General features: G+C 39.4%; 1 protein-coding gene across 4 annotated transcripts in view; it reads right to left on the bottom strand.

Moving 5' to 3' along the window:
* Positions 1-2,187: 2,187 nt before the first annotated feature.
* PLD5 (phospholipase D family member 5) overlaps positions 2,188-26,676 on the bottom strand; it is a 109,427-nt gene continuing 84,938 nt past the window's right edge. For all 4 annotated transcript variants that reach the window (XM_081905824.1, XM_081905825.1, XM_081905826.1 and 1 more), the window contains 5 exons: positions 20,219-20,416; positions 17,282-17,421; positions 15,844-16,009; positions 14,328-14,442; positions 2,188-13,985 (listed from right to left, as the gene is read on the bottom strand). In XM_081905824.1, coding sequence (XP_081761950.1) covers positions 13,753-13,985; positions 14,328-14,442; positions 15,844-16,009; positions 17,282-17,421; positions 20,219-20,416 — 852 coding nt within the window. In that variant the 3' untranslated portion in view covers positions 2,188-13,752. The remainder of the gene's footprint in view (positions 13,986-14,327; positions 14,443-15,843; positions 16,010-17,281; positions 17,422-20,218; positions 20,417-26,676) is intronic.

The following is a 26,676-nucleotide window of genomic DNA, read 5'->3' as shown; positions in this document are numbered from 1 at the left end:
GAATCTGCCCAATACTGAGGTGTTCCATTGGTCCAACTAGCCCAGCGTTGTCTCCAAGCTCTCAGGAGAAGAAAAGGCCTTTCCCAGTCCTGGCACACGTGAGAGGTTTTAGCTGGATCTGAACTGATGAATGCAAATATAAACAAGCTCTCTCCTAGCTGTCTCGTCTTTCTTTGCTGCTTCTCTGTCTGTTATCTTTGCATTGGGCAACTGAGGAAATGTGCTTCCTTCTACAAAGACATTCCCTTCAGCAGCCCAAGAGAGAACGTACACTGGAGATTCCCACGCATAAACACACACTCACTCAGTTAGAAATAATAGAAGCCTTCAGGCTTAACATTGCAGTTTAGGCTTCCGCCCATTATTCGCACATGCCAGAAACGACTAATTTCATGCCCAAGTGAGCCTCTAATCATTAACAGCCGTTACTTGAGGGAGTTTATCATCATGCAGTTTCTGGTGGACGATTCCCCTCCCCCTCCCCCAACTGCATTCACTGCCAGCAGACTTTTACTCAAGATTCAGGAGGTCTTGACATCCTCTGCTTACAAGCATGTCATAAAAACCAATTTAAGTAAAAAATATCGAATGCCACCTCTGAAACAGCTGGAACTTCTTGTATAATAAAATGCCCCAGGGAGTGGATTCCATCAGTTAACTAGCAACTGCACTGCTGACTGCAGTATGGGGAATAAAGTATGCTTTTACGCAGCAAGAAAATAGTAATTAGGCTATAGGTATAGTATTGATTTGTTTTACACTTAATAAGTTGCCTTGGGTGCATATGTGGAAAGACAGGATGAAATGCTTAAAACAAATAACTATGCAGGAGTTTATTTCCTGTAGGTTCAGGGTAGGCGAAAGGAAGTACTGCTGGAGAAAGAGGAGAGATTGAGTGTGCGGCGTTAATCTGGTAACACTCAATATAGAGAGAATTAAGGCTGTTATCCTATGCATATTTTTCCTGGGAGTAAATCCCGCTGAACTCACTGGGAGTTGCTTCTGAGTACAAATGCCCCCAACTGATTTCTCACCTGTCTGGGATATTTGAATTGCTCTCATTTGCCAATGCGGCAGACCATTCACACACAGTGTTTTTGCAGGTCAAGTGTATAACTTATGACTAGTGTTCATTATGTAATTTTAATGAGCTGCCCTTTTAATGAACAGGAAAAAAAGGGGGGAGCCAGTTGTATTGGATCCAGCTTTTTGTTGCCAAGAGCATTAACAGTGGTGTTGAGGAAGCCAAGAAACATAATTTCTTTAAGCAAGTAGGTGGGATTGATGAAAACTCAACTGCATGGAACCAAGTGGCTGAAATAAAACAATTCATTTCTATCTGTTGTCTTGTCTGGAGAGTTGATGGTAAAGGGAGAAAATGTTGAAGGGATACTTTTGCAGGACATCAACAAGCAAGTGTAAGGAAGAGCCCTTTTCTGTGTTTTGCAGTAAATATACCACAAAGTATAAATTTCAAGGGGTCTGCATGGTCCCACAAGTCCGTATGGAAACAGCCTCCTGAATCATCTGTCAGTCATCTGATCTATCAAGCTCCTTTTCTTGTCTCCCTTACATGTTACCTGTTCTTAAATGCACTAGTGAGACTTGCTGCAAAATGTCATAGTGTGAAAGACTCATGTGAAGATTCTGGCAAACCAGCCACAATCTCGGTTATCTTCCTTAATTTCATCCCCACCTCCCTCCTTTCCGCCTCTCCCTACTAACAGATACTCAGTATTCTGTGGCAACTAAATCTGTATGTGAAAACATATCCTTTACCACTATCTAAAAATCTGAGATTCAGTGGAAGAGAAGATCAGCAGAGAGATCCAGGGGGAAGGTTGTGCAGAGCCTGCTTATGCTACATAGAAAAAATCCAGAATCTGCAATGCACCGCACAGTACAGGGACCTGCAGTCGATCCTAGCTCCATTTAAAATAATTTAAAAATGAACAAATAAGTCTGCAAATAACATTTTGCCATCACTACAGGGAACAGTCTCCCTCCCTCTCTCATTTCTATTTCAGTCTGGGACAAGAACAGCAGTTCTTGGTGGGATTTCCCATCAAATCAAATGCATTTGTTCACCACTGAACAGTCCCTTTGGACCAGAACAAAGACCAGGGGAGTTCACGCCATTGGCAGGCAGGCTGCACTAATTTTGCACCAAAATAAGAGGCACCGCAATGTACTGAAACACCTTTATTTTATTTCTGTGAAGTAAAGAGAAAGTTATTCTGCTCGGCATGAAAACTTGCTTTTTGAAAATAAAACAGAGGCCTGAACAAAATGCTGGGTGGAATACATTCTATGGAATATCAGGTATTCTTGGATATCGAAGCGATGGAAAAAGAAGTCAATAGTACCGGCATGAAAATCAACTCTTACACAGCTTGAAATCAATTCATTACACAATACTTTGATTTAGTGTTATTTCATTGGTAACTTAGTTTGCAGCAGTATAAATATATTACCAGCCCTCTTTCCAAAAATTTAACACCAATTTTCTGGCCACCTCACTCAGTGATTTTTCAGATATGAAAGCTATCAATACAATAAAAAGCTATTTCTGGATCAATCCAACCCTTTGGTATTCCAATTTTTGTTCAAATGATCTTTGGTTACGTTTAGTAACACTGTAAACAATGGGCCCAGTTCACAACCAGTTTTCACCACTGTAACTTTAGTGGAGTGATGATTGCACCCCCTGGCCCTGATCCAAGGCACCTGGAGTGAAGAAGGACACTCCATGCCCTTTGCTCTGATTATCCTTTAGACCCAAAATAGATGGATAGTCCATTCCCTCCTTCTGCCTCCCCATTCTGTGATGGGCGCCATGCAGTGGAACAACACTCAACATATATCTTATCATTAGGTACAGAGTCTTTGCCCCTCCCCTCAAATTGCACCTTTCACTCTGGTGGTGTTTGTGTTTACACGTTTTTCAACCTGTTTGTGTTTACACGTTTTTCAAACTTGATCAGGATAAATGTGTTATAAAAGTAAGAAATACAGTAGGATCCAAAGATGCATGAAAACCCGTTCTGAGATTCCAAAGGGACAATCAAGCATATTTCTTCTCCAAGAGCTGCTTTGCTGAGTGTTACATTGCTTTAGAAGCATCCCATAGCTCTTAATAGTACAGTGGTGCCTCGGGTTACAGACACTTCAGGTTATGTGTTTTCGGGTTGCGCACCGCGCCAAACCCAGAAGTACCGGAACAGGTTACTTCCGGGTTTTGGCACTCGCACATGCACAGAAGTGCAAAATCGTGCTTTGCGCATGCACAGAAGTGCCGACTCATGACCCGGATGTGCACAGACGCAGCGCTGCAGGTTGCGAACGTGCCTCCCGCACGAGTCACGTTTGCAACCCGAGGTTCCACTGTACTCTGCTGTTCAAGGAAAAAGTTGCCAAAATTTTCACTGAACATGAACTGAAGCAGCTGTTCGGATCCCCGAGAATTATTATTCATAAAGAAAAATGCCTCACATATTCAAGAGTGCCTTACCAAATGAAATATTTCTGTTTGAAATTATCTATTTTGCAATATAAATGGAATACTTTTTGCAGATCTATAGTAGACCTATTTCTACTACATTTATTCCTGATAATATTATGCACAGTTGCATATGTCAGGCAAAATAGTTACCACTTGCTGTGTGGCAATGTCTATGACCACAACTAAGGATATTGCTTATTCTCCTTATCTCTTATATCAGACAAAGTGGCCTTGCACCAATGTATCTGATATACAGGTTTTATCCAAACGGATCACACCTTCTTGCAGATTACCCTTTTGATTTTGCAAACACTGATTCCTGTACAGCCCTACGGGATTATGCAAGTGTCTCCAGGATCCGATAAGGCCTCTAGTCCCATTTATACAAAATCAACAATGTTACAGACACATAGATCACGGACTCATGTATTGCTGTGAACCAAGCCCATTGTTGGTAGGAAGCCCATTTCCTACCATGTTTAGTTTCTTTAAAATGTCTTGGTGCAACCATGTCTTGCAATGAATTAAGTTGACATTGAACTTTGTATGTTATAAAATACCACATGTTCCTTGATTGTACTTTATGGGGACAACAAAACCATGAAAAGAACCATGCAATAAATAGAGCATAATTACAAAAAAGGGGTACAAAACATTCAGTATTCTAGTATTAAAGCATTTACAGTGCATAGGCATTCATAAAAGTTATATCATAACAAAACTAGTGTTATATAAGCATGCAGCAATTGCCCTGTGTTTCGATTCCCCCCCCCCCATCACAGCACATTGATTGCTCAAATAAAAAAGAGGTAATTAAAAATACTTTGCAGTGGCAAATTTCATTTATCGTGTGCACTAGAAAACAGATCTACGCAACAGGTCTAAGCAATGCAAATGACTCCTGCTTGGAGACTCTGTAAGGCTTGCCTCAAGTAAATAAAATATTCACTGTGTTTTTCTTAGGCTTATAGTTCAGACATAAAAAGGACTAGAATTTAGGGACTAAAAGCAAACTGCAAAATAATGCATGCTTTTTCATAACGCCCTCTTGTGCATTTCCACCAGCCTCTCTAGGTGTTCTCGGTGTTGTGGTTGTTGCAAATCCAGGTTAAAAGGAACCTGGGAATGCTTGATACTGCAGGTAGCCAGCAGCATGCCCACAACTCTTAAACCCTCATTCTAGCTACATGTCCAAACTACACATTATAGTCTTAGAAAACAACACAGTATCTTATCACATCAAGTTACTGCATAAGCTAGCCATGCAGTTTTCAAAGAGAGCTTAAGCATCTCTGCTCTTCGATGTCAGAAGAATGCATAAAGTAACAGACATACATTTTATGGTGCTATACAAAACACTACTTCCCCCTGTAAATTCTATGCATGATTTTCAAATAGTAATTTAGGGGTGGGGGGAACAGCACCCCCCAACCTCCTTGTCGTATTTGTTTGTATTGGAGTTGTTGTGGCAAATCACAAGTTTCCTGGGTTATTAAAAAAAAAACCACCCACCCACACCATACTTTCCTAGTTTAGCAAAGATTTTCCAACCCATCAAAAGGATGATGGTGTCAGAATCCATCACTCATTGGATGTCTTTATAGACAGTTTAACTTCACATGAATCTCACTGTAATTTGATGGGGAAAATTGAATAGCCAGGTAAACCTGTCTTTGATTCCTATGATATTTGTTGTGTCTTAATGATGAAGTAAGAAAATGGGTAACAGAGCTATTCTAAGTGGGGTTATAGTGAGGAGGGGAACAGCAGGTTCAGTGCCACATCTCAAACCTTGCCAGCTGTTCTGTTTCAGATTTGTTTGTTACTGTCAGTGAGGAATTTCAATCTTCTTGGGCACAGGCAGCAGTCCTGTGCAATATTGTACCCTATCCCCAAACCATCAACATTGGGAAATAGGATTGCCTTCTCTGCTTGCCAAGATAACACATATATTAAGCTTCTAAATTGTGGGAGCTGTGACAGCACTTAAACAAGCAAAAACAATTCCAGATATATCTGAAACCTCACAGACAGACATTGCCTTTTCCCCCCAATCAGTGCATGAGTTTGCATGTGTTTTTTCCTGAAGGAGCACAAGTATTAAGGTTGGTCAATGTCACAGAAGAGAAAATGAGCAGGAGGGGGAGACACTCTTTTTTCTTCTTTTTAAAGCTCCCAGGTGTTGAAAAATTGTGATTTAGGTTTTAGAGGGAATGGTTGGTCTTGCTTCTATGAAATAGCAAGAATTAGAAATTGCTTATTAAAGATTGTGAGAAAATTCAGGAAAGTGGCAATTATAAAATATGACATGTACATTAAAGTTTGTTGAATGGAACAGATGAAAAAAATTCATCCTTCTATGAAGTTGTTTAGATTAAAATTCCATTAAATGCCTGCCCTTTAAGAAATTGTTCTCCCATATATTTGCAATGAAGAAATTAATCTCAAATGCCTGGTTTCATGCAGTCAGCCTTATATTAATTCAAAGAGGTACCAAATGAGTTCCAGTCCACTTAAAATAAGGCATTGACAGGAAAGTATTTGGGCTCTAATTTACTTGGCTGGTCCCAAAAATTCCTGTAGAATAAATATAATAAAGAAAGCAATTCTGACTGGAGGTTCCTCATAATGCACTTGGATATTCCTGTATATGCTTACAGTAGTCACTGAACTTTGAAATTTGAGATGTTTCCAATGGAATCTCTTACTGAAATTTATTTTTAATTTCATTTCAGATATTTTTATACTGCTTAATAATTAACACAGTCTTTAAGTGACTTTTTTTGCAGATTTATAGACTGCTTTGCAGTGAAAGTACAGAAGCAGTGTATGTACAGTAAGACATGTTAATTCCCTTAAAACATCCTGACTTCAAAAGTCAATGGGAAGCTTTATTCTAAATTCCAATTGTATCTATGGAGTAGCAAATATGGATGTTCACTATATATTGGCCAGGAAGTTCTTAGTTACTTCCAAGGAGTAACAGAATATGAAGTTGCCAAGTTAACTCACAAGACGGGGTTCCGTGAGACTCCATTGTTTTACAGCAAATTCTGCAATAGTACCCCAGAAAGCAAACTCTACCTAAAACCCATTAGCTGTAATAGAAAGAATTGCTCTATCATTCTACCTAAAACAGATTCTTAAAAACAAACAATCGGCAATGTCTGTGTTATACTTGATATAGACTACCTGTTAACTGAGCTTGCATCCTGATTTGATTTTTACAGTTTGTGTGGCTCTTAAACGATGTCTGTTGTTTATTGACCAACCTAAATTTGCCAGTATATGGATGAATTCATTCTACAAAATAGTGACAATCTAGAAGTAGTTCTAGCCCAAAGGTAGGAGACAGGAGACAGGAGAAATTGAATTTCACATGGAACAGAAGAAAATATGTTTCTAACAATGCACAACTATATTGACAAGGCACCTGTTTCTGAGCAACCAGAAGATCCCCTATCTAAATCAGCTGGGTGTGGGAGCTCAAGTGTCTAGCTTGCTTACGCTTCATAAGGCTCAAATCTGTCAGATTCCTATGTTAATGCATAGGCTAGATCCTTCTCCATCCACAGAGGTATATTATAAGATAAAGGCGCATAAATATGGAAGCCAAAAAGAATCAACTGCTGAACTCAGCAATAGGCACGTATTTGTAATCCATACTAAAGAAGCAGGCATGCAAGGCTCCAGCAAGGGAAAGAGAAATTTGAGAGGCAGGCTAAGCAACACCACAGAATGTGTGCTATCTCTTAGAAAAGAATATGCTGTTCACGCCATGCAAAAACCCTGTGAAATTATTCCTGGACCTAGCCTTAAGACTTCCTCCACTAACTAAGATGTAAAAATTGGGCAGACAGGCTAATTGTCTGTCTGGTTTTGTGTCACTGTAGACATGACCAATGTCTACAGTCAGGATGGTCTGGTCTCATGTTTTCATTGGCAATAAAGGACAAGATGGAATCACCAGGGTCTGTGGTTTCACTTGCAGCAGCACTGTCAATATTTTGGTGCATAGTGGCATCATACAAAGCTGCCACTTTGCATATGTTTGGGTGACAGCACAGTAGGATGGTTTGGGGAATTCAGATGACATCTTAGTACCAAGTTCATTTCCAGGACAATCCAAAGTATTGGTTTTGAACTTTATAGCTCTTTGCGGCTTAGGAGTACAATATTTGATGCAGCATTTGTTTCCATATGTATCTTCCTGAAGCTTAAGACCTTCTACAGCTGGTCCTGCCATCTTAGATAAGGCAGGTGGCTACCACTGAGAGTGACTTCTCAGGGGTAGTGCCTCAGTTATGAAATAATCTCCCAAGAGAAACTCACCAACACCACTGTTTTGGGACCATGCAATCCCCCCCCCCATTTTTAATCCTTTATGAGCTTTGCTATTGTTTATGCTGCTTCAGCTTTAAAGAGCCGTATTAGTTATTGCTTTACACATATTTATAAATATTTTGCTTAAAGTGCATTTTCTACAGAATTTTATTGTAAAGCACCCTGAGAATTTTATTACATGCTTATGATAAATAAATAACACTGCCAGCAGAAAACCACAAATGATTGAATAATTGGTGATTCAGTGAGATTCTGCCTTCACAGCTATGTATTTATCAGTTTGACTAAGGTGGATGCCTTTTGTAATATAAGAATGCACTCAGAATTCTTGGTCTTATTTATTATCTTATTAATATTTATAAATGACATTTTCTGCCCAAAGGCAGCCAAGGCAATATCCCCAGAAAGCGTCAAGACATGTGATCAGATCACTTAATGAAGGGAAGCATTTTGGTGCAGTTTGAATATCTGGTACATTATCTAATGGCAGCACCGAAAACTATGATAAGGAAGAAAGAAGCGGTGGGAATGGGCTTTTCTCTCATTTTCCAAAGAGATTTAACATCATCCTCTGAAGTATCATGAAATTCCTTCTTTACTTCTCCTATAAATCATTCTCAATTGTATATTTTGGACAATATGCTAAAATCAAATTTTGGAGTAACTGGAACTGAGGACTAATCTGATATCTGTAGAACTCCAAAGACTATTTGTGAGCTAGATCTTGGAAAGGAAAGAGTTATCAAAGTTCTACTGAAACAGATAAAGAAGAGTGGCAAAATGAATTTGCAGACTCAACACATCCACAAATTTAGAAAGGAATTACTGTGCTCTGTTTGGTTGAAGACAGAAGTAGTGAGAATAGCAGACCTTGTGCAACCTGAAATCTACTAGGTTTTGTACCTAATTGAGACTAACCTAATTCAGTGTAAGTAACACCTCCCATGTTATCTTACAAACTTGCAAAGTCTGTAAAGAACGACAGACTTTTGCATTCCAACATCATGCCCATCTTTTCCTCTACTTATTTAACATACAGCCCAAATGAGCGTTCTGGAGCACTAAAAGACTTGCACAGTATTTTGTGAAATTTAGTTGGTCCAGATAAAGGTATTGTCCAACTGTGGCATTTGGATTTTTCTAATGGATGAACATGGCCACTTAATGATTTTTGTAATTATATCTAGCTGCATATTAGCTCTGCTGAGGATTTAAGGTGTCACAGCAGATGAACTAAAGATTAATCAGCATGACGCTGTGGAACAAAATATAAGCACAGTTTTGGGTTGCAATGCCAAAAGAATCGGATTCAAGACAAAGGAATTAATAGCCTCCTTTTACTTGTTTGGCACATGTTAGATATTGCTTGGAGAAACACCTTCTCCATATTAGGCTCCATATTAGAAGACAGATGCTTTAAAATGTGGAAATAATCCAAAGGAAAGTAGTGGGAATGATTAAAGTTTTAGGAAAGAAGAGAAGCCAACAAAATTATTGATCTGTTCAGTGCTTCAGATCTGTCAGATCGAGTTGTAAAAGCACAATAATCTTTGAAGATAAATGCAGTCGTACATCAATACTATTGCATGCTTAGAAACCATAATTATAAGCTTTGCAGTGCAATCCTGTACATTTCTACTCAATAGAAAGTACCACTCAATTAAATGGTGCTTACTTGCAGGTAAGTTTGCATAAGGTTGCAGTCTTAATGCAAAATCATATCTATTCCCATTTTTTATTCATTCTCAATACAACCCAAAATTGTACACCAAACATGGCAGGAAGCAGCTGTTCCCAAGAGTGGACAAGTGTTTTGATTAATGATAGCAGGAAACAAGAAATTGTTAGCTCTACATCAAAATACAGCTGCCTACCAGAACAAATGCCTGCTGTTTTAGCCAGTCAGTGGTAAATAGTAAGGGAGGTCTCATTGGATAAGTTATTTCTCATCTGGGCATGCTCACCAATAAGGCCTTACCAATTATGTCTGAGCAACAGATGGGAATGGAAAATACCTCTCCAGTCAAGGAGCAGGCATGCTTAAATGCAAGGAAACAGTCCCTCGGGAACCCTGTATCCAAGCCATTTAGAGCTTTAAAGGTCATTGCCAACACTTTGAATTGTTCCTGGAAATGAATTAGCAGTTAGTGTGGCTGCATCAGTATAGGTGTTATCATCATCCCATGGCAAGCACCCACTAACATCCTTGTTGCAGTGTTCTGGGCCCCAAGTGATATTTCTGATGACTCTCTAAAGGTAGTCCCCACGCACAGCACATTGCAGCTATTCAGCTTGCATTACTGCAGATTATATGGGGAAGACATTGGAGCTAGAGGCACACAAACCCTGACATAAAGCTATTTATATTGGCACCATATATTGATCTCCAAGCATGTTAAAAATGGAGTCTCATTTTGGCTGCTGCAATCCTGCCTTTTTCAGGGCTGTGGTCTCATGGGAGTTGCATGACTCATGTTATGAGTGCAGCCCCGGAAGTTGGCGTTCTGGTTTTCCGTTGCGACATGTTGGAAGGCATACATTTCTAGCAAGCAACAGTTATAGCTTATATTAATTTAAGAATAAAGCAGATTTCTTTTGGAAATCAATATTGCAATAAGACAGAACACACCAGAATTCCCAGCAGCAATTAGAAGGCTTTGGTGGGAGTGCATTGATGGGATTCTGCTTGCAAGATCATTAATGCAAAACCCCACCAGTAGTCTCAAGTCATATCATTCAGCCTTTTATATACTAGAAAACTGTGAGCAGGATTGTGATTGTGACTTTTCATCTAAGGTCATCTGAAATAAATGATGTTTTGTTGACTATCTTTGAAATCAAATATATTTTCACCTCCCTATTCTTTTTTACTGCCAAGGATGCTCTGTGGTTTGGACAACATGCTGTATCAACAAAACCTTTATTACAGTGGCGTTGCTACAATTCTAACACTGTTCCTCACATCCAGCATTCTGCTCAGCACTTGAGAGCTCTGCCTGGTTTCTGTGTTCATTGAAAATGAATGTGTACACAATGCAGTTGGTCCTGCTGATATGAATCTGGATAGCTGAATGCATCAGAGGTTCATTGTGCATCTAAGTGCCCAGAGATTTGTATGTGGCTGCAATCCTATATTCATTTAGATTCCTTAAAAACTGATGGAGCACAGACATGTATAATTGCCTTTAGGATTGTAGCTTACAATTATTACACTTGGGTGTGTTTATGCCTGTTAGTCTCACAGCAGCATTATTATTGATAAAGCCATTTAGCAAACACCATTCAAGTAGATAAACTATGAAAAACACTAAACAAACCACCCAAATGCACAGCTGAAACACTGGCAACCTTGGCCTGGAACCATTGGCATAAGTGTGGGAAATTGCAGTCAAATGTAACTATGCATGAGTGGGTTAAGACATAGAGCTGGATTATTAGACTCAGCTAGGTCACACACCTTTTTCTTTGACTAGGAAGAAAGTGAAGCCATCTCTGTTCCCTCTCCCTTATGCCATGTAACTGACCAAGGAAGACATGCCCGAGCAAGCTCCAAGCTTAGAACACATGTTTGAAGCTATCTTTCTGTATTTTGTACCAAAGAGTATTCTGCCTATGTTGCACTTGCTGCTGCTTGGATAAATACATAAATCTGACCCTTGGAACTTTTGTAAGTAAAGAATTTTACAGTTACTTAACAGTGTGTGGTCATTGCAAGGGGAGTAAAAAGAGTGGAGTGCTGTTTGCAAGTGGACTAAATGTGATAAAGGGTCCCACCCCACAACCTATATTACTAACGCTATATCGTTGCTTGACTTTTGTGAATTCAAACTCTGCTGCTGGGAGCTCTCTTCTGCTGGAAAGTGAGATTAGCCTTGCATTTTGAATCCAGGCATGCGGCTGATTCTTTTGTTATTTACGCCACACGTGGGTCATAATGATTCATATTTTTTCCCCACAATAAGAACATTGCGCGTTTGGACTTGCTGGCACTAGCTGATACTTGATGAGAGAGTCACACAGATTAATTTTGGTCCAACTTTTGTAGTGGGAATCTGCTCTGATAAATTGTGCTAAAATGATTACCATGGGCTAGCATCTACATTGTAAGCTATGCATTTCAGTGCTAGAAGTGAACAGATGTATAGATAGAGATTTTAATATCTTGTCAGGATTGACGCAATCTATGATTTCAAAATTGAACTGGATTCTTAGAATCAAATTCTATAGGTCAAATTGTGATATATTACAAACTGCTACTTATTAATGGCATCATTGATGGCATTGGATATCAGGAAATAAATCTGTTGTTTAAAGGGAAAAATAGAATTCATTTTATTGTTGTGGTAGAAATTGTAAAAAAAGTAAAGAAAGAAAGGTTGGTAAATTAAACCAAAACGATGCCTAGAACTTGAGCCTAAGAACATTTACATGGAAGAAAATAAAATTGTAATCATTTGGACCCCCTCCCCAAGGTAACCTAAATGGTAAAAAGAGGACTTTTTAAATAGTGAAACATCTCGCACTGGGGTCACCATTTTATGGGTGAATCCATAACGCTTCTTTGCTAACAGAATCTCCAGTGTCTGTAGGCTAAATCTGTTTAATGAAATTGATTTCAATCAGTATCCCATTAAAAGCTTTTTTCAAAAGCTGACATTTCAGATGTGTGTCAAAACATCATGAGCACAGTCCCTTTGCACTACGATTGCAAAACCTTCTATCAGCTACCTATGTATGCAGATGGGTATGTACAAAGGCAGCTCGACACTAGGAGAAATGGAGGTCTGTGCATGTTTCTCATATCTCTGTCCAGCAATCCATCATCCGCACCGTGAAAATTACCCATGCTCCAAACACAAGCAATTTGCAATAGGCAGAGAGAGCAGAAGTGACAGGGAGCATGGAGACATGCTCAAATGTCTCATTTTCTCTGTTATGATCTGTTGCACTGCCAGGGTAGGCAGAGAGGGCAGGAAACAGGACTCTATCAAGACCTTTGGGAAGCCTCCATGCATGGGCTCTGTGCTTATGCTGGGTAATGCCCTATTTCATGAAAAACAAAGCAGGTGAACCAAAGGAATGCTGGTACATATTAGTTCTACAGAAACAAAGTTACATGTTTACTTTAGTCGAATGGTAATCATTACCCCCAAATTGACAAATATGCTACCTTGAAGAAGAAAATTACATACACACTATTGCTGCCCAATGTAAAAAACAAAACAAAAATATTTTTAACATACCTACTTACAGTGATGAAGCAAGAGAAACATAATAAAATATTTGTCAGAAATCGGAGTCAGTTGGAGTAGTATCCCATTGACTGAACAGTTAAAGTTGATTCAGTTGTGCCCTTTGCATCATGATTGGAGCAAAACAAGAAAATAGATAAATTTTAATACATTTGGACTGGGCATAATGGAATAAATCAGGTCAATAATGCTGAAACAAAAGATGTTTCAGGATGGTCACATACTGGAGATATATCATAAAAAGCTTGCTTATACCTGTATCTTTTCCTTCGGGTAAAATCTGTACTTTAATATCAACCAATCTGAGAATTTTGTTTAGTAATCAAACTTGCCTTGTTTATGCTAATCAGAAAAGAGAGGTAGGAATAACTCTAAAACCAAAGTATCAAAGCATGCTTTTAAATTTAAATGTGATACCTCCAAACCAACAATAAAGCAGAAATGACATTCAGTTTCAGCAGTAACAAATCTAATATTTGTAAATAATTCAGTATAGAGAATATAGTTTAAAGAACATTTTATATAAGTGTGCTTTTTCCTATAAATTTTCTTTTGCTTTGTTTAAAAAGTCTATTGTCTGTAAATATGAAAGGGGAGATCAGTATCAGTCCCATTCTATTTCTCCATTAGTTGCAGTGAACAGCAAAACAGGCTTCAATTCACATTGCTTTGGGCAGTCTTATTTGCTGCTGCTTTGTTATGTTTGAAGCTTAAACAGTTCGGAATTTTTGTGGTCGAACTTTTAGCATAATTTGAATACCAATCCCTTTCAAACACAGCTTTCAGTTGCTTGATGATGCTGGTCTTGTTTCCTGTGTCTGTTTGGTTGATGACAAGGCCAGCTCCAGCATTACGATTAAAATAGGTCCCAACCCAGTCAAAATTACCTGCAAATAAATGAAAGCACATACAAGGATATGGTAACTTTGGGTGTAAGCTTTCTCTAGAACAGCCATTGCTCTTAATCTCACCTTTCTCCATTGAAATGCTTTCCTTTATGCATGTCACTATGCTAAAAGTAGCTGGACCTTACTTTCTTACATGATGTTTTCAATGACTCACAAGGAGTGTGAGAGGGTGATGGATACTGCTATATATTTTTTTGCGTTTAAATTTACCAACAAGCCGAAGTTTATCTAATTCTTAATTGTGCAATCAGTTGTTATTTTAGATTTGTACCGTATGTACAAACAACAGCCTGGAATCAGATTATTCAATGCTTTACTTACCAATATAAGCTGCTGTGTCAGTCACCACATATTTGTTGCGATTTAGTTTAGGAAGGGAAGAGTTCTTCTGTTCCTTAAAATAACAAGCACTTTCTTCTTCGAGGTCAAAGAATTTCTGCATTAAAGAATATCAAGATAGTGAAAGAGAATGTGTTGATTGCACTGCAGAAGGAAAACTTAAAGATGATAACGTACCGGTTTTGAAAAAGTGAAATTATAGAATAAAAAAAGATCATGAACTAATCTCAGTTTAAAATGATTTTATGGGAAATGACACATTTCCTATACCTTTGCTGATTGCATTCTGGAAGATTTCCAAAGAAATTAACAGGTTGCTTTCAAAAGCCTGGTGTCTAATTGCCTACAATGAATTACGTAAGTAATGACCTATAGGGAAGGGGGAATGCCTGGGAAACACCTGAAGGCAGTGACAAAGGCAGAAAACTATCAGCATCAGCATTCTGCAGGTGTACAGCTGCAGGTAAACCCAGAATGTGTGCTGACTACTGACAAACATAATACCCATATACCCTTCTGGCTTGCAATATCCCGCTCCTAGCTCACTGCTCTTCTGGGTTGTACCAGGCATTCTGAATACAGATGTGAAAGAAGAAAAAATATAAATGGATAAATGGTTTAAAGACATTGGTAGGTTCCCACACAAGATTTTTGTTCAGTGAATGTTCTTTATTCTCGGCACCCCTAAGCTATAGAGAAAATTGTTTTATGATGGCCACACACTGGCATTTAATATGCTGGAAAATGTACAGCACTTGTCTCATTCTGCACCCAAAACTGTGGCTAGACTTAACTATCTGAGGGGAAAGTATCTTCATAAACTGGTTTGAAGACGGCTTGTTTCCCTCAGTCATAGTTAACCCTAATCACGGTTTGCCTGGTTTCAGTCATAAGTGCAGTTAATTAAAAACAGAATTGAAAGCTTCTAATTTCCTCCTTGTGGCTATGCTAGATGAGGAGAGTGGGAAAGCAACAAGTCCTAGGGGCATTCATATCAAGCAGCATTATGTCTGAATGAAGCATGTGTATATTAGGCAGAAAGGAAGCAAGGTTCTGAGGAAGCTTCTCCCTTCATGTAATTAAGTCAAAAGGTGTAAAAGATGCACACAACATTTCTGGAGCCAAGAAATACTTGTGAACCCAATGCTTTTCAGCGATATGCTGTTCTTCAGAGCAATTTATATTATTAGCATTAATGAAAAGAGGCACATATCGGAGCCACAGAGTATGGAATTGTCAATACGAAAACTAAGTGCAATCCAAGCAGAGAAGGTGCATTGAATGGGTGAGATTGCCCATTTTTAGACAGAGGTATTAGGTACTAGTTTGTTATTATTTTATGTTGACAGAAAAGAAGATACTGTGTTACACTTTAATAATCCGCTTCAAAATGTAATTCAGTTATCTGAAGTCAAACATGGAGTCCTCACTAGGCAGCTGAACAAATTTACTTGGAAATTGTTTTAGGTTTATAAGAAACAACATGAGGAATACTTACAACTTTTAACCTACAGCCAGAAACTTCGGTGCAAATTGCTTTAAGAGATGAAACAAAGTTAAATGTGAGTGGATTTGTGTCTTTTGATAAACTTATGAGGAGTCGTACTTTAATATTGCGTAAAATCAGAGCTTCTCTTATCTTTCCATCCAAATATGGCCAATACCTAGGGAAAGAGCATCCAATGTTATTTACATAATTTTTAGAGAAGAAGGATTTGCTAACTCAAGGAAAACTAAAGAAAACAAGAACCTCATCCAGCTGTGTCTACTGTGGTGCAGCTGTTAGCAGAATAGAGTTCTGCATTATGACTGGCCAGAGGACTAGAACTCAAGGATAATTCACCAGCTGCATCATATAGAACTGCCATTAGGAACTCTCTAGGTGGTGAGATACCAGGGACTGAAAGGGTTGGCAATGAACTTTCCAACTGATAATTATTATTTTGTTTATTTATTTATGAGAATCTCATAAAATAAATTGTCTAGGTGTCATACAAGTAAAAAAAAGAAAAATATGTATCAATAAAACCATAGTACAGAAAAACCACAATGAGCTTAAGAAACAACCAGTGTGAAAACTGAAATTGAAAACCAGCACAATAAAATAATCTATGTAGCCATCAAATATATAGATTAAAACTACTATACCATAGGAACTTAAAACCAGATCTTAAAAGACCTGAAAGAAAAGGAAAAAAGTCTTAACTTGGCACAAAAAAAATAGCAATGTGGGTGTTAGGTGGGCTTTGCTAGGGAGAGAACTCCATAGCTGAGTGCCACCACTGAAAAGCACTTATGACAACCTCCAAACTTCTGATTGAGAAGGCACAGGGAGAAGAGCTTCCAAAATGACCTCAGGGTATGGAGAGAGCAGAGTAACTAGTAAAAATCCCTATCCAATTTTTAGGAGATATATATATAATTTTATTATTTATACCCCACCCATCTGACTGGGTTTCCCCAGCTACTCTGGGCGGCTTCCAGCAAAATATTAAAATATAATAAAACGCTGAAAATTTCCCAATACAGGGCTGCCATAAGAAGTCTTATAAAATGTTTGTAGACCTTTATCTCCTTAACATCTGCTGGGAGGGCATTCCATGGGGAATATTGGAGAAGCTCAACTACCATCTTCTATTTATTTATTTGTTTGTTTAATGTTAGGAGACCCATATCTAATACATGATTGTGCTCTTCTCAACTAGTATGCTATTTGAGCAATATCTGTTCAGGAGCAGACATGATTTGTAACAATTACATTTATATCACTCCCTGCTCTAGATTTGATATTTGCAAACTCATTGACATCCAGGAGAAGAAATGAACTACTGATCTTTGCCCCATGGAAATTTCTAAATATATGTCGATTTCAGAAGCAACAGTTTTTATCTCTTGGTACACTGTCAGATAAATGTAGATTTCCGGTATTCACCAACCTTGTTTGATTTGTGATGTTGATAATAGGCAGATAATCCATAACAGCTATGTACACAAATTGTTGTGCATTATCAACAACACTATAGATAGCATCAACATCCAAAACCCTGTCCTTAGGGCATAGGAGTTTGGGAGAATTCTGTGAAGATAAAAAGGCTGAAATTTATATCAGAAGTTGTACAAAGGATAGGATTTACTTTTTCATATTTCTTCAGCGTAGAATTAATACAAATGCTATTACACTTCCTCATTTTTTAAAAAAATGTTTAGCAGTTACATCCAAATTAATCTGAGGAAGTTACTGTCTGATGTGTCATAGGATTCAGCCCAACCTTTTCAAATAAGAATACAACCCTTATCTCTGATACTGAAATGTAGGATCAAGTAGACCCAGCAAAAGACCTAATAGATTTTTTTGTATTCTTTACATTTTAAACAGACCCCCATAAAGAGCCAGCATGTGTATCCTAACTTTTTAAAGTGCTAAAACAACTTCCTGACATTCCTGCACAGAAGCTACTGCAACCAAACCACTGTCAAAAATCATATTTTTTTTTCAAATTAGGGCTAACCATCTATATCTGCAGGTACATGTTGAGCAAGATAATGATAGTTGTTGCTGTTGAAAGCCATTGTTCTATGAAACTTGAAAAATTTATTATTGGCTTAATGCAACTGGCAAGCTAAGCCTTCAATGCTTATGTTACAATTTCCATTGTGTTACTTTTTTTAAAGGTTCTATTCCATTCCCTTTCTTCCTTGTCTGCAAAAATTATACCCAGTCTGGCATGTGTGGTGTGTGCCATAGCTAGATCACTGTTACACCCTGTCTGTCTGTGTGATAATAATGCAATAATAAATAATTCAAACAGTAAAGTCATTAATACTGAAAAGCAGTCAGCAGCTTCCACGACCTTACACAGAAAGTACATGTTCTTTTGTGTTTATCAGAGAGATGATTTTCTGTTGCTTAGCAACTATACCACAATGGTTGCTGAAGATAGAGCACCCAGACTTAAAATCGCAGGCACAAAGCATAAAAAGGAGAAAGAGGTAGTCAAGACATACAAGGTAAAATACTCTTGCTGGCATTCTTTACCACATGATAATGTATGCACACTGTTGGTGGGTTTTTTATCCAGAAATGTGTTCTCTGATGGCTACGAGCTGTCCTGTATATTAACAGCAAACTTCTTAGCCCCATGTTAGGTGAGAGATTCCCCAAACTCGGCCCTTCAGATGTTTTTTGGGACTACAATTCCCATCATCCCTGACCACTGGTCCTGTTAGGTAGGGATGATGGGAGTTGTAGTCCCAAATCATCTGGAGGGCCGAGCTTGGGGATGCCTGGGCTAGAGGATCCTCGTGGCTCCTTCAAAGTCTATAGCTCTGTAATTCTACATGTGGATACAGTCGTACCTTGGAAGTCGAACGGAATCCATTCCAAAACGTTTGAAAACCAAATTGCGGCTTCTGATTGACTGCAGGAAGTTCCTGCAGCCAATCGGAAGCCGCAGAAGCACCGTTGGATGTTCAGCTTCCAAAAGAACGTTTGAAAACCAGAACAGTCACTTCCTGCTTTCGATCATTTGGGAGCCAAAACATTTGAGAACTAGGCTGTTTCTTCCAAGGTACGACTGTACTTATGCAGCCACAATAGCACCATCCTCACATGGGAGGGTGATATCAGCAGGCTTGAACTTGCAGAAATACAAAACAGCTCTTCAGGGTACAAGCCCTTTGTAGGTTGGTGGACTTAAAACCTGATGATGACTGAGCATTCTCAGTAGATGTAGACTGCTGACTGACTGGAGGGGGAACAAATAGAAAACTGGGTGGGGTGGGGATTGTATGTAGTATTCTAGAAAAGGTACTGCTGACTGGCTGGGACAGAAACACTTGAGACACCATATTTTTGCAGGTTCTACTTGCTTAAGAACTAATAAAAGAGAGGTTATAAGGGATCTGTAATGGAAGTTGCATGTGACATGTTTTTGTTCAGGTGGATAAGTGCCTTTTCTTGCTGATTTAAATCACTGAATGAAATTGCCTTCATGTAAATCAGGGCTGGTAAGCTTTTTCAAGCTGAGGGTCATTTTGACCCATGCTCAATCAGGTGCCACATGTTAAAGTGGGAATGGCAAAAGTGTAGAAGTAGGCAAGAACAATTTGGGAGGTCTTAGGAGGTTACAATATGCTTTTTGTACTTGCAAGAGTGGTCCAAAACTTTAAAAAAGTTTTTTTTTTAAAAAAAAAACCTCAATTAGGTTTTCTTAAAAAAACTAAAAAAAAAATGTTTTTGAAATGGACAAATTTAAAAACCTTCTGTATAACAGTAGGTACCAATGGGATCAATAACCTAGAATAACTAAAAAATAAATTAAAATAATTTTCATTTTTTAAATGACAAATCTGGTGTACCACAAAAAATTGGCCACTGGGAGACTATTGGAGCAGTCATTGATAGATAGATAGATAAATAATTAATTAAATAAATAGATTTAAATCAGTGTGGCTAACCTGTGGCCATGAGGTTTTTAATACTCTCTCCCCATGCCTGAATCATTGGGTTGTAGTCTTCTTTGAAGCTATAAAAAATGTTAAATGGGTTCTGAAGAGAGCAGGAAGTGGTTAGTTTGTGTGTTACACATCACGCATTTCATTCTTCTTAAGCACATTTTAGCAAGGCAGCTGTAGATTGGAATTGTGGACAGCTTCTAAATAATAAAAATATAGACTGTGTCAGAGATCAGTGGCAGCCAAGTTCTAAGGCGTTGATGGGAGCCAGTCAGATGTTATTTAAGAGGAAATGTGAAAATATTAATTCAACCTGAACTTACATAGGGCTTTAACACCTCAACCTGTCTAAAAAGAATATAATAAACAAAGAGCACAAGGACACAAAACCAAAGCAAACCAACACAAACGCGACTCACCGAAACAAAGACTTCTGATTTGGTTTCATTCAACTCAAGGGCCAGTTTATTTTCAGTGCCGTATACTGCATACAGTCTCTTAGACCAAAGAGGTGGGATTTTGCTCTTGGATTTTAGTGAGCTGTACAAGGCAAATATCTTTTGTAAATCTAACACCAGGCAGCTGCAGTTGTATACAATGACTCCAAGCTCTTTCATCTGTGAAGGAGAAGTGCATATAATTGAGAGCACATTGCCCAGCAAAAATATCTCAACTGGTCAACATAATTTGGTCAGAAGTTCATTACTCTGAGTAGATAGTCTCAAGTGTGATTGCCCCTGTGTGAAATAAATGCATTATTAGGCCAGCACCTTACTGTAAAGAAGTTTCAAATATATTGTTAATATTGTAAGTATTATTCTGAATGGCTAACACATTGATAATGTGTTGTTGTTGTTGATGATGATGATGATAATAATAATAATAATAATAATAATTTCCCCAGCCACTCTGGGCGGCTTCCATAGAAACCAAAAATACACTAAAATATCACACATTACAAACTTCCCTGAACAGGGCTGCCTTAAGATGTCTTCTGAATGTCAGGTAGTTGTTTATTGCTTTGACATCTGATGGGAGGGTGTTCCACAGGGTGGGCGCCACTACCGAGAAGGCCCTCTGCCTGGTTCCCTGTAACTTGGCCTCTCGCAGTGAGGGAACCGCCAGAAGGCCCTCGGCGCTGGACCTCAGCGTCCAGGCAGAACGATGGGGGTGGAGACGCTCCTGGGCCGAGGCCGTTTAGGGTTTTAAAGGTCAACACCAGCACTTTGAATTGTGCTCGGAAACGTACTGGGAGCCAATGTAGGTCTTTCAAGACCGGTGTTATGTGGTCTCGGTGGCCGCCCCCAGTCACCAGTCTAGCTGCCGCATTCTGGATTAGTTGTAGTTTCCGAGTCACCTTCAAAGGTAGCCCCACATAGAGCGCATTGCAGTAGTCCAAGCGGGAGATAACTAGAGCATGCACCACTCTGGCAAGACAGTCCGCGGGCAGGTAGGGTCTCAGCCTGCGTACCAGGTGGAGTTGGTAGACAGCTGCCCTGGATACAGAATTGACCTGCGCCTCCATGGACAGCTGTGTGTCCAAAATGACTCCCAGGCTGCGCACCTGGTCCTTCAGGGGCACAGTTGCCCTATTCAGGACCAGGGAGTCCTCCAAACCAGCCCGCCCCCTGTCCCCCCAAAACAGTACTTCTGTCTTGTCAGGATTCAACTTCAATCCATTAGCTGCCATCCATCCTCCAACCGCCTCCAGGCACTCACACAGGACCTTCACCACCTTCACTGGTTCTGATTTGAAAGAGAGGTAGAGCTGGGTATCATCTGCATATTGATGGACACCCAGTCCAAACCCCCTGATGATCTCTCCCAGTGGCTTCATATAGATGTTAAAAAGCATGGGGGAGAGGATGGAACCCTGAAGCACCCCACAAGTGAGGGCCCAGGGGTCTGAACACTCATCCCCCACCACCACTTTCTGAACACGGCCCAGGAGGAAGGAGCGAAACCACTGTATAACAGTGCCCCCAGCTCCCTGCCCCTCTAGGCGGTCCAGAAGGATGTTATGGTCAATTGTATCAAAGGCCACTGAGAGATCCAGCAGAACTAGGAAACAACTCTCATAATGTGATAATATGGGAGTCCTGGTTTAACAAAGTAAATCTTGGGACACAAAACAAGTATTTGATTTTTTTGAAAGTTAAATTTATATCCAGCGGAACATGGTGGAAGAAAGAAAATTTTCTACACATCATTAATAATGATGATGTTGTTAATAATTGCATATTACTCATTGCCTAGTCCTTTATATCCTCAAAACTACTGCTTTTTATGAGAATCAACTTGATATTCACAGCTGAATATCATGTACTAACATCAACTTCAATATCTACTTTCTATTTCCTGGGGGAAAGTACTGTTTGCTTTTCTTAGCCTAAGCCTACTGAAAAAATCTTGTTCAATATAAATATGAATGCAAAATGTTTTTATTTTTCCTGCTACCTACTGTGATTGGAATAAAAATCCCAAGGAAGTTGAATATATTAATATAAATATCAGCTAATGTTTCATCTGTGTACAGCTGCACAGTATATTACTTAAGTAATAAATATGTATTATTTTCCCCTTGTAGCAGCTAGATTGCATTTTTAGTCCTTTTCTTAGATTTACTGTAGCTTTATACTACTCTGTTTTATTGCTTTGGTTACATCCCACATATATTGCTATGCTGCATTTTCCACAACACTTTTTGCAAATACTTCCAAACAAGGGTTACCAGACGTCCCCAGTTCCCGGATTTGCAAATCTGTCCCTGCACAAATTCCTTCCTCGGAATGTCCCCAGATTTGCAAATCTGTCCCCAGGAAACGTGGCAGTGGCAGCAGCCCGGAGCCAGCCTGGTAGCGCAGTTGGCTCTGGCTGGCTTCAGGAGCTGCTCCTGAAGTCAGCTGGAGTCAACTGCACTACCAGGCTGGCCCCTCCTGGGCAATGGCCGCCCGCCCGTGACTCCCGAGCCTCCCTTGATCTGTCAAAACAAAGGGGGAAGGAGATTGGGGAAGGCTTGGGAATCACGGGAGGGCGGCATGCTGTTGCCCAGTTTTTAAAAAAACTGCACATTTATGTTTCACAGGGTGTGAAAGAAGGGCTTTGTAGTTTTATACAATATGCATGTGTGCTTGGGCCTAGGGTCTTTTGCCTCACCATCCCCACTACTACTCAGCTTCAGGAAAAAAAAAGTGTCCCAGGATTCATTGAAAAAAATCTGGTAACCATATTCCAAACACAAGAAACATCGTAAAACGTCATCTTCATGCACTTAGAGAGAACCAGGGATTGTTAACGCATTGCTAACGGGCCATATACTCCCCCAAGGCTTTGGCAGCCTGCCAAGGCTTTTTGTTGGTGGGGCAGAGTTTTCTCAAGTTTTTGCACTGACTGTTATGTTCCGCATTCCACCACTATGATGCTGATGTGTTCCTTTTTGGGGGGAGGTGTCGCATGTTGCCCTAAAGTCCACTAAAAGTTGATGCAAGAAGTGGCACCACCATGACTTTTCTGCTTTTCAATCTTTAGGCATGAGCACATTCACAAAAAATTCTGTTCAAAAGAAGAGTGCATATCCCATTAGCAGTGGCTCCATTTCCAGTGCTTCATACTTCTGAGTCCACAAGACAATGACTGGAAGAAATTGTATCTCTTGCGGGACGTCAGACAACTGAATATGAGAGATGAAAATACTGTAGCTACAAAAAGAGAGAGAAAGAGGTTGGAGGGAAGGATGCTGGGAACTGGGGGGAAGAAAGGAGGGGCTGTAATTCTATTGTAATTCTGTGAAAACCCTAATAAGCCATAGATAAAAAGAAAGGAAGAAGGGAAATGTGATGACGTAGCTTAAATCAAAACAGGGAGAGAACATCAACGTAAAAATCACTTGAAATAATTTATTGGTAATAATCCTGTAGAAAATCTAGGGGTAGCAAGTCCAGACTGTGGCCTAAGTCCTACAGAAATGTAGGCTTGCTTAGGGCCATTGAAACCAATAGGTTTAAGGCTGTCTAGCTCATGTTGAACTTAGGTCTGTGCTTTTAAAAAATCACATAGAACAGAAAATTTCATGAAGTCTAACATCTCCTAATTACAGTAACAGGAAAAGCCACATCTGGTGGAATTTTTCTTTTATGCAACTCATTTTTACCAAGCCAACTCTTCTATGCAAGCCTATCCAGACATGTGCTTTATTTTTCTTTAGCTGCTGTTTATTTTTATCCTCTTTTGAATATTTTTACATACCTGTTTTTATAGATAATTTTAATGCTCTTATGTTTTTTAAAAAACCGATCAGAGGTTTTCTTGCAATCATGCAGCACATGAATGCTGCCAATACAACTTGCAGTAGACAAGCCGATCTCTTATTTCATAATTCTAATTCTAATTTCAGAACTGGAAAGGAGCCATCCATCGTGAGAATGATATAATGCTTGCATTAATTAAAAATTTAAGCACTGTCTAATTATAGTTCTTTGAAATACTGTATGGAGGATTAATGGACACAATTATGAAAACATCACTTGCAACTTCACAGTCGCCCTGGCATTAGGAGAAATACATAGTTGTGCAGTCCACGTGTATATGATGGGCAGGGCCTAGTCTACGGTTGGAACCCAAAAGCTCTAGGGTAGGGAGTGTCAACTGGGTAGAGGTGTCCCTCCATCCAGACCTGATAGCCACCGCCTACAGAGTGAAACCTGTGTGACTCTTCTAGCACAGAGGTTTCCCTTCCGTCCATCAAAACAGGACATTCCAGGGAGGAACAGGTGTTCCCCAGGTCAGGTTGTGATCTTGGGTTGTGGGCAGTGCTGTGCCTAGTCCTAAAACTAAAAGGTAAAAGGTACCCCTGCCCGTACGGGCCAGTCGTGACCGACTCTAGGGTTGCGCGCTCATCTCGCTCAAGAGGCCGGGAGCCGGCGCCGTCCGAAGACACTTCCGGGTCACATGGACACTTCGGGGTCACATGGGGTCCTAAAACTAGCAGATTACAATAACCATTCATAAATCTGTTGTCGTTATTTAGCATTCCAATGCAATGCCACATATTTTAAACTAGTATAATGAGTAAACTAAACTGATCAAGCAGTATAGCAATGACCTAATTATAATTTCAAGGCACAGGAGCTACACTGTTGTTCAAAGCCTTGTTATTATGGTGTGTTTTTTTAACGTTATTATAGTACAGTATATATAGAGAGGGTTTTTTTTTACTGTAAACCATCCTGTGATCTTCAGATGAAGGGCAGCATAGCAAGCAAATAAATAAATAAATAAATAAATTTGGTAGTTTGTCTTTCCAAAATTGGAAAACAGGCACTGATGTGTAAAATTATCATAGTCATACTGGATCAAATTCCAGCATAACAGCATCCCAAGTGGAAATGTGAAAAAAATAGTTCCTTTCAATCCCAGTATTATTTGATGTACAGTAAAAGAACTTAATTCAGCTGACTGTCATTAATGTCCTATCTTAAAAGAGCCAGCTGGGCCTTTTCATAACTTCAAAAAAACTCATTAGCTTCAAAACAGTAAAAGACTGATATAGTGTTCTTTTCACCATATATATTTCCATAACGATAAGATGCAGCTCTCTTGAACAGAACAAATCCTGCCTTGGCTAACAAATCTTATTGTAAACTCTGGCTTGGAAACATTATAGAGAGGTGAATTGTTTTGTATATTTATAACTGGCCCAGTCCATAAGCTCAAGAGGTTTTTAATTGGTGCCACTTGAACTCGGTTACATGTGAGACTTCATACTAAAGATGGACTGCTTTAAAGTGATTGTTTGTTGAAGGAAACTTTATTTGATAAGTTGAGTCAGAGCATATAATAAAGCTCGATCAAAGCAAAATCACAGAGTCTAACTCATTTCCCAAGTTTATAGAGTCACCAAGCAACAAAACTGGAGGAAACATGTTGTTTCCTGTTGTTTCCTCTCGCTCTCCAGGCTTCCGTGAAGGCAACCAGAAGCCTCCGGCTACCGCTGCGCTTCGGAGACTTCAGGCGGCTATCTGTCCAGGCTTAAGTGAAAGCAACCCGAAGCCTCCGGAGCACAGCGGGAGCACTCCCACTGTGTTTCAGAGGCTTCGCGTTACTATCGCTGAAGCCAAGGAGCCTGCATTCGCTCCATAAGACGCACACACATTTCCCCTTAATTTTTGGAGGAGAAAATGTACATCTTATAGAGTGAAAAATACAGTATATTTGTTGTATAAGATTGTCAATAAAGTATTAAAAAAAGAAAAGAGTAGTGAAAATCCATTCGCCTATTCACAGCTCTGTACAATCTTACTCAGAGGTCCAGGACCCTTGTCCTATTAGGTCAAATAGGAAGCCTCTATTTGTGGTTGCTACCAATAAAGATCAGCAACAGCCAGCATTCATACATCGCTCAGGGCACCTGATCAAGAATCATCTCATCTCAGAAGTCTGGAGAATATCAGAAAGAATAGGAGAGACTCTTACTGTTTTTATTTTCTCCAAAGTGCAATGCAAATCAAAACTTGAGCAGGGATGGGTAAGGAATGTGAGCTATGGAGTATTCTTTTCACCAAATAGTCTGGGGCACTTGCCCCTGGTTGAATATACCGTATTTTTCGCTCTATAAGACGCACCAGACCACAAGACGCACCTAGTTTTTGGAGGAGGAAAACAAGAAAAAAAATATTCTGAATCTCAGAAGCCAGAACAGCAAGAGGGATCGCTGCGCAGTGAAAGCAGCAATCCTTCTTACTGTTCTGGCTTCTGGGATAGCTGCACAGCCTGCATTCGCTCCATAAGACGCACACACATTTTCCCCTACTTTTTAGGAGGGAAAAAGTGAGTCTTATAGAGCAAAAAATACAGTATTTGTTGACCATGCTCTTACTAC

The sequence above is a fragment of the Podarcis melisellensis genome, assembly GCF_964234715.1.
Source record: "Podarcis melisellensis genome assembly, chromosome: 3".
Lineage (NCBI taxonomy): Eukaryota > Metazoa > Chordata > Lepidosauria > Squamata > Lacertidae > Podarcis > Podarcis melisellensis.
This window is presented reverse-complemented; position numbering and strand designations above follow the sequence as displayed.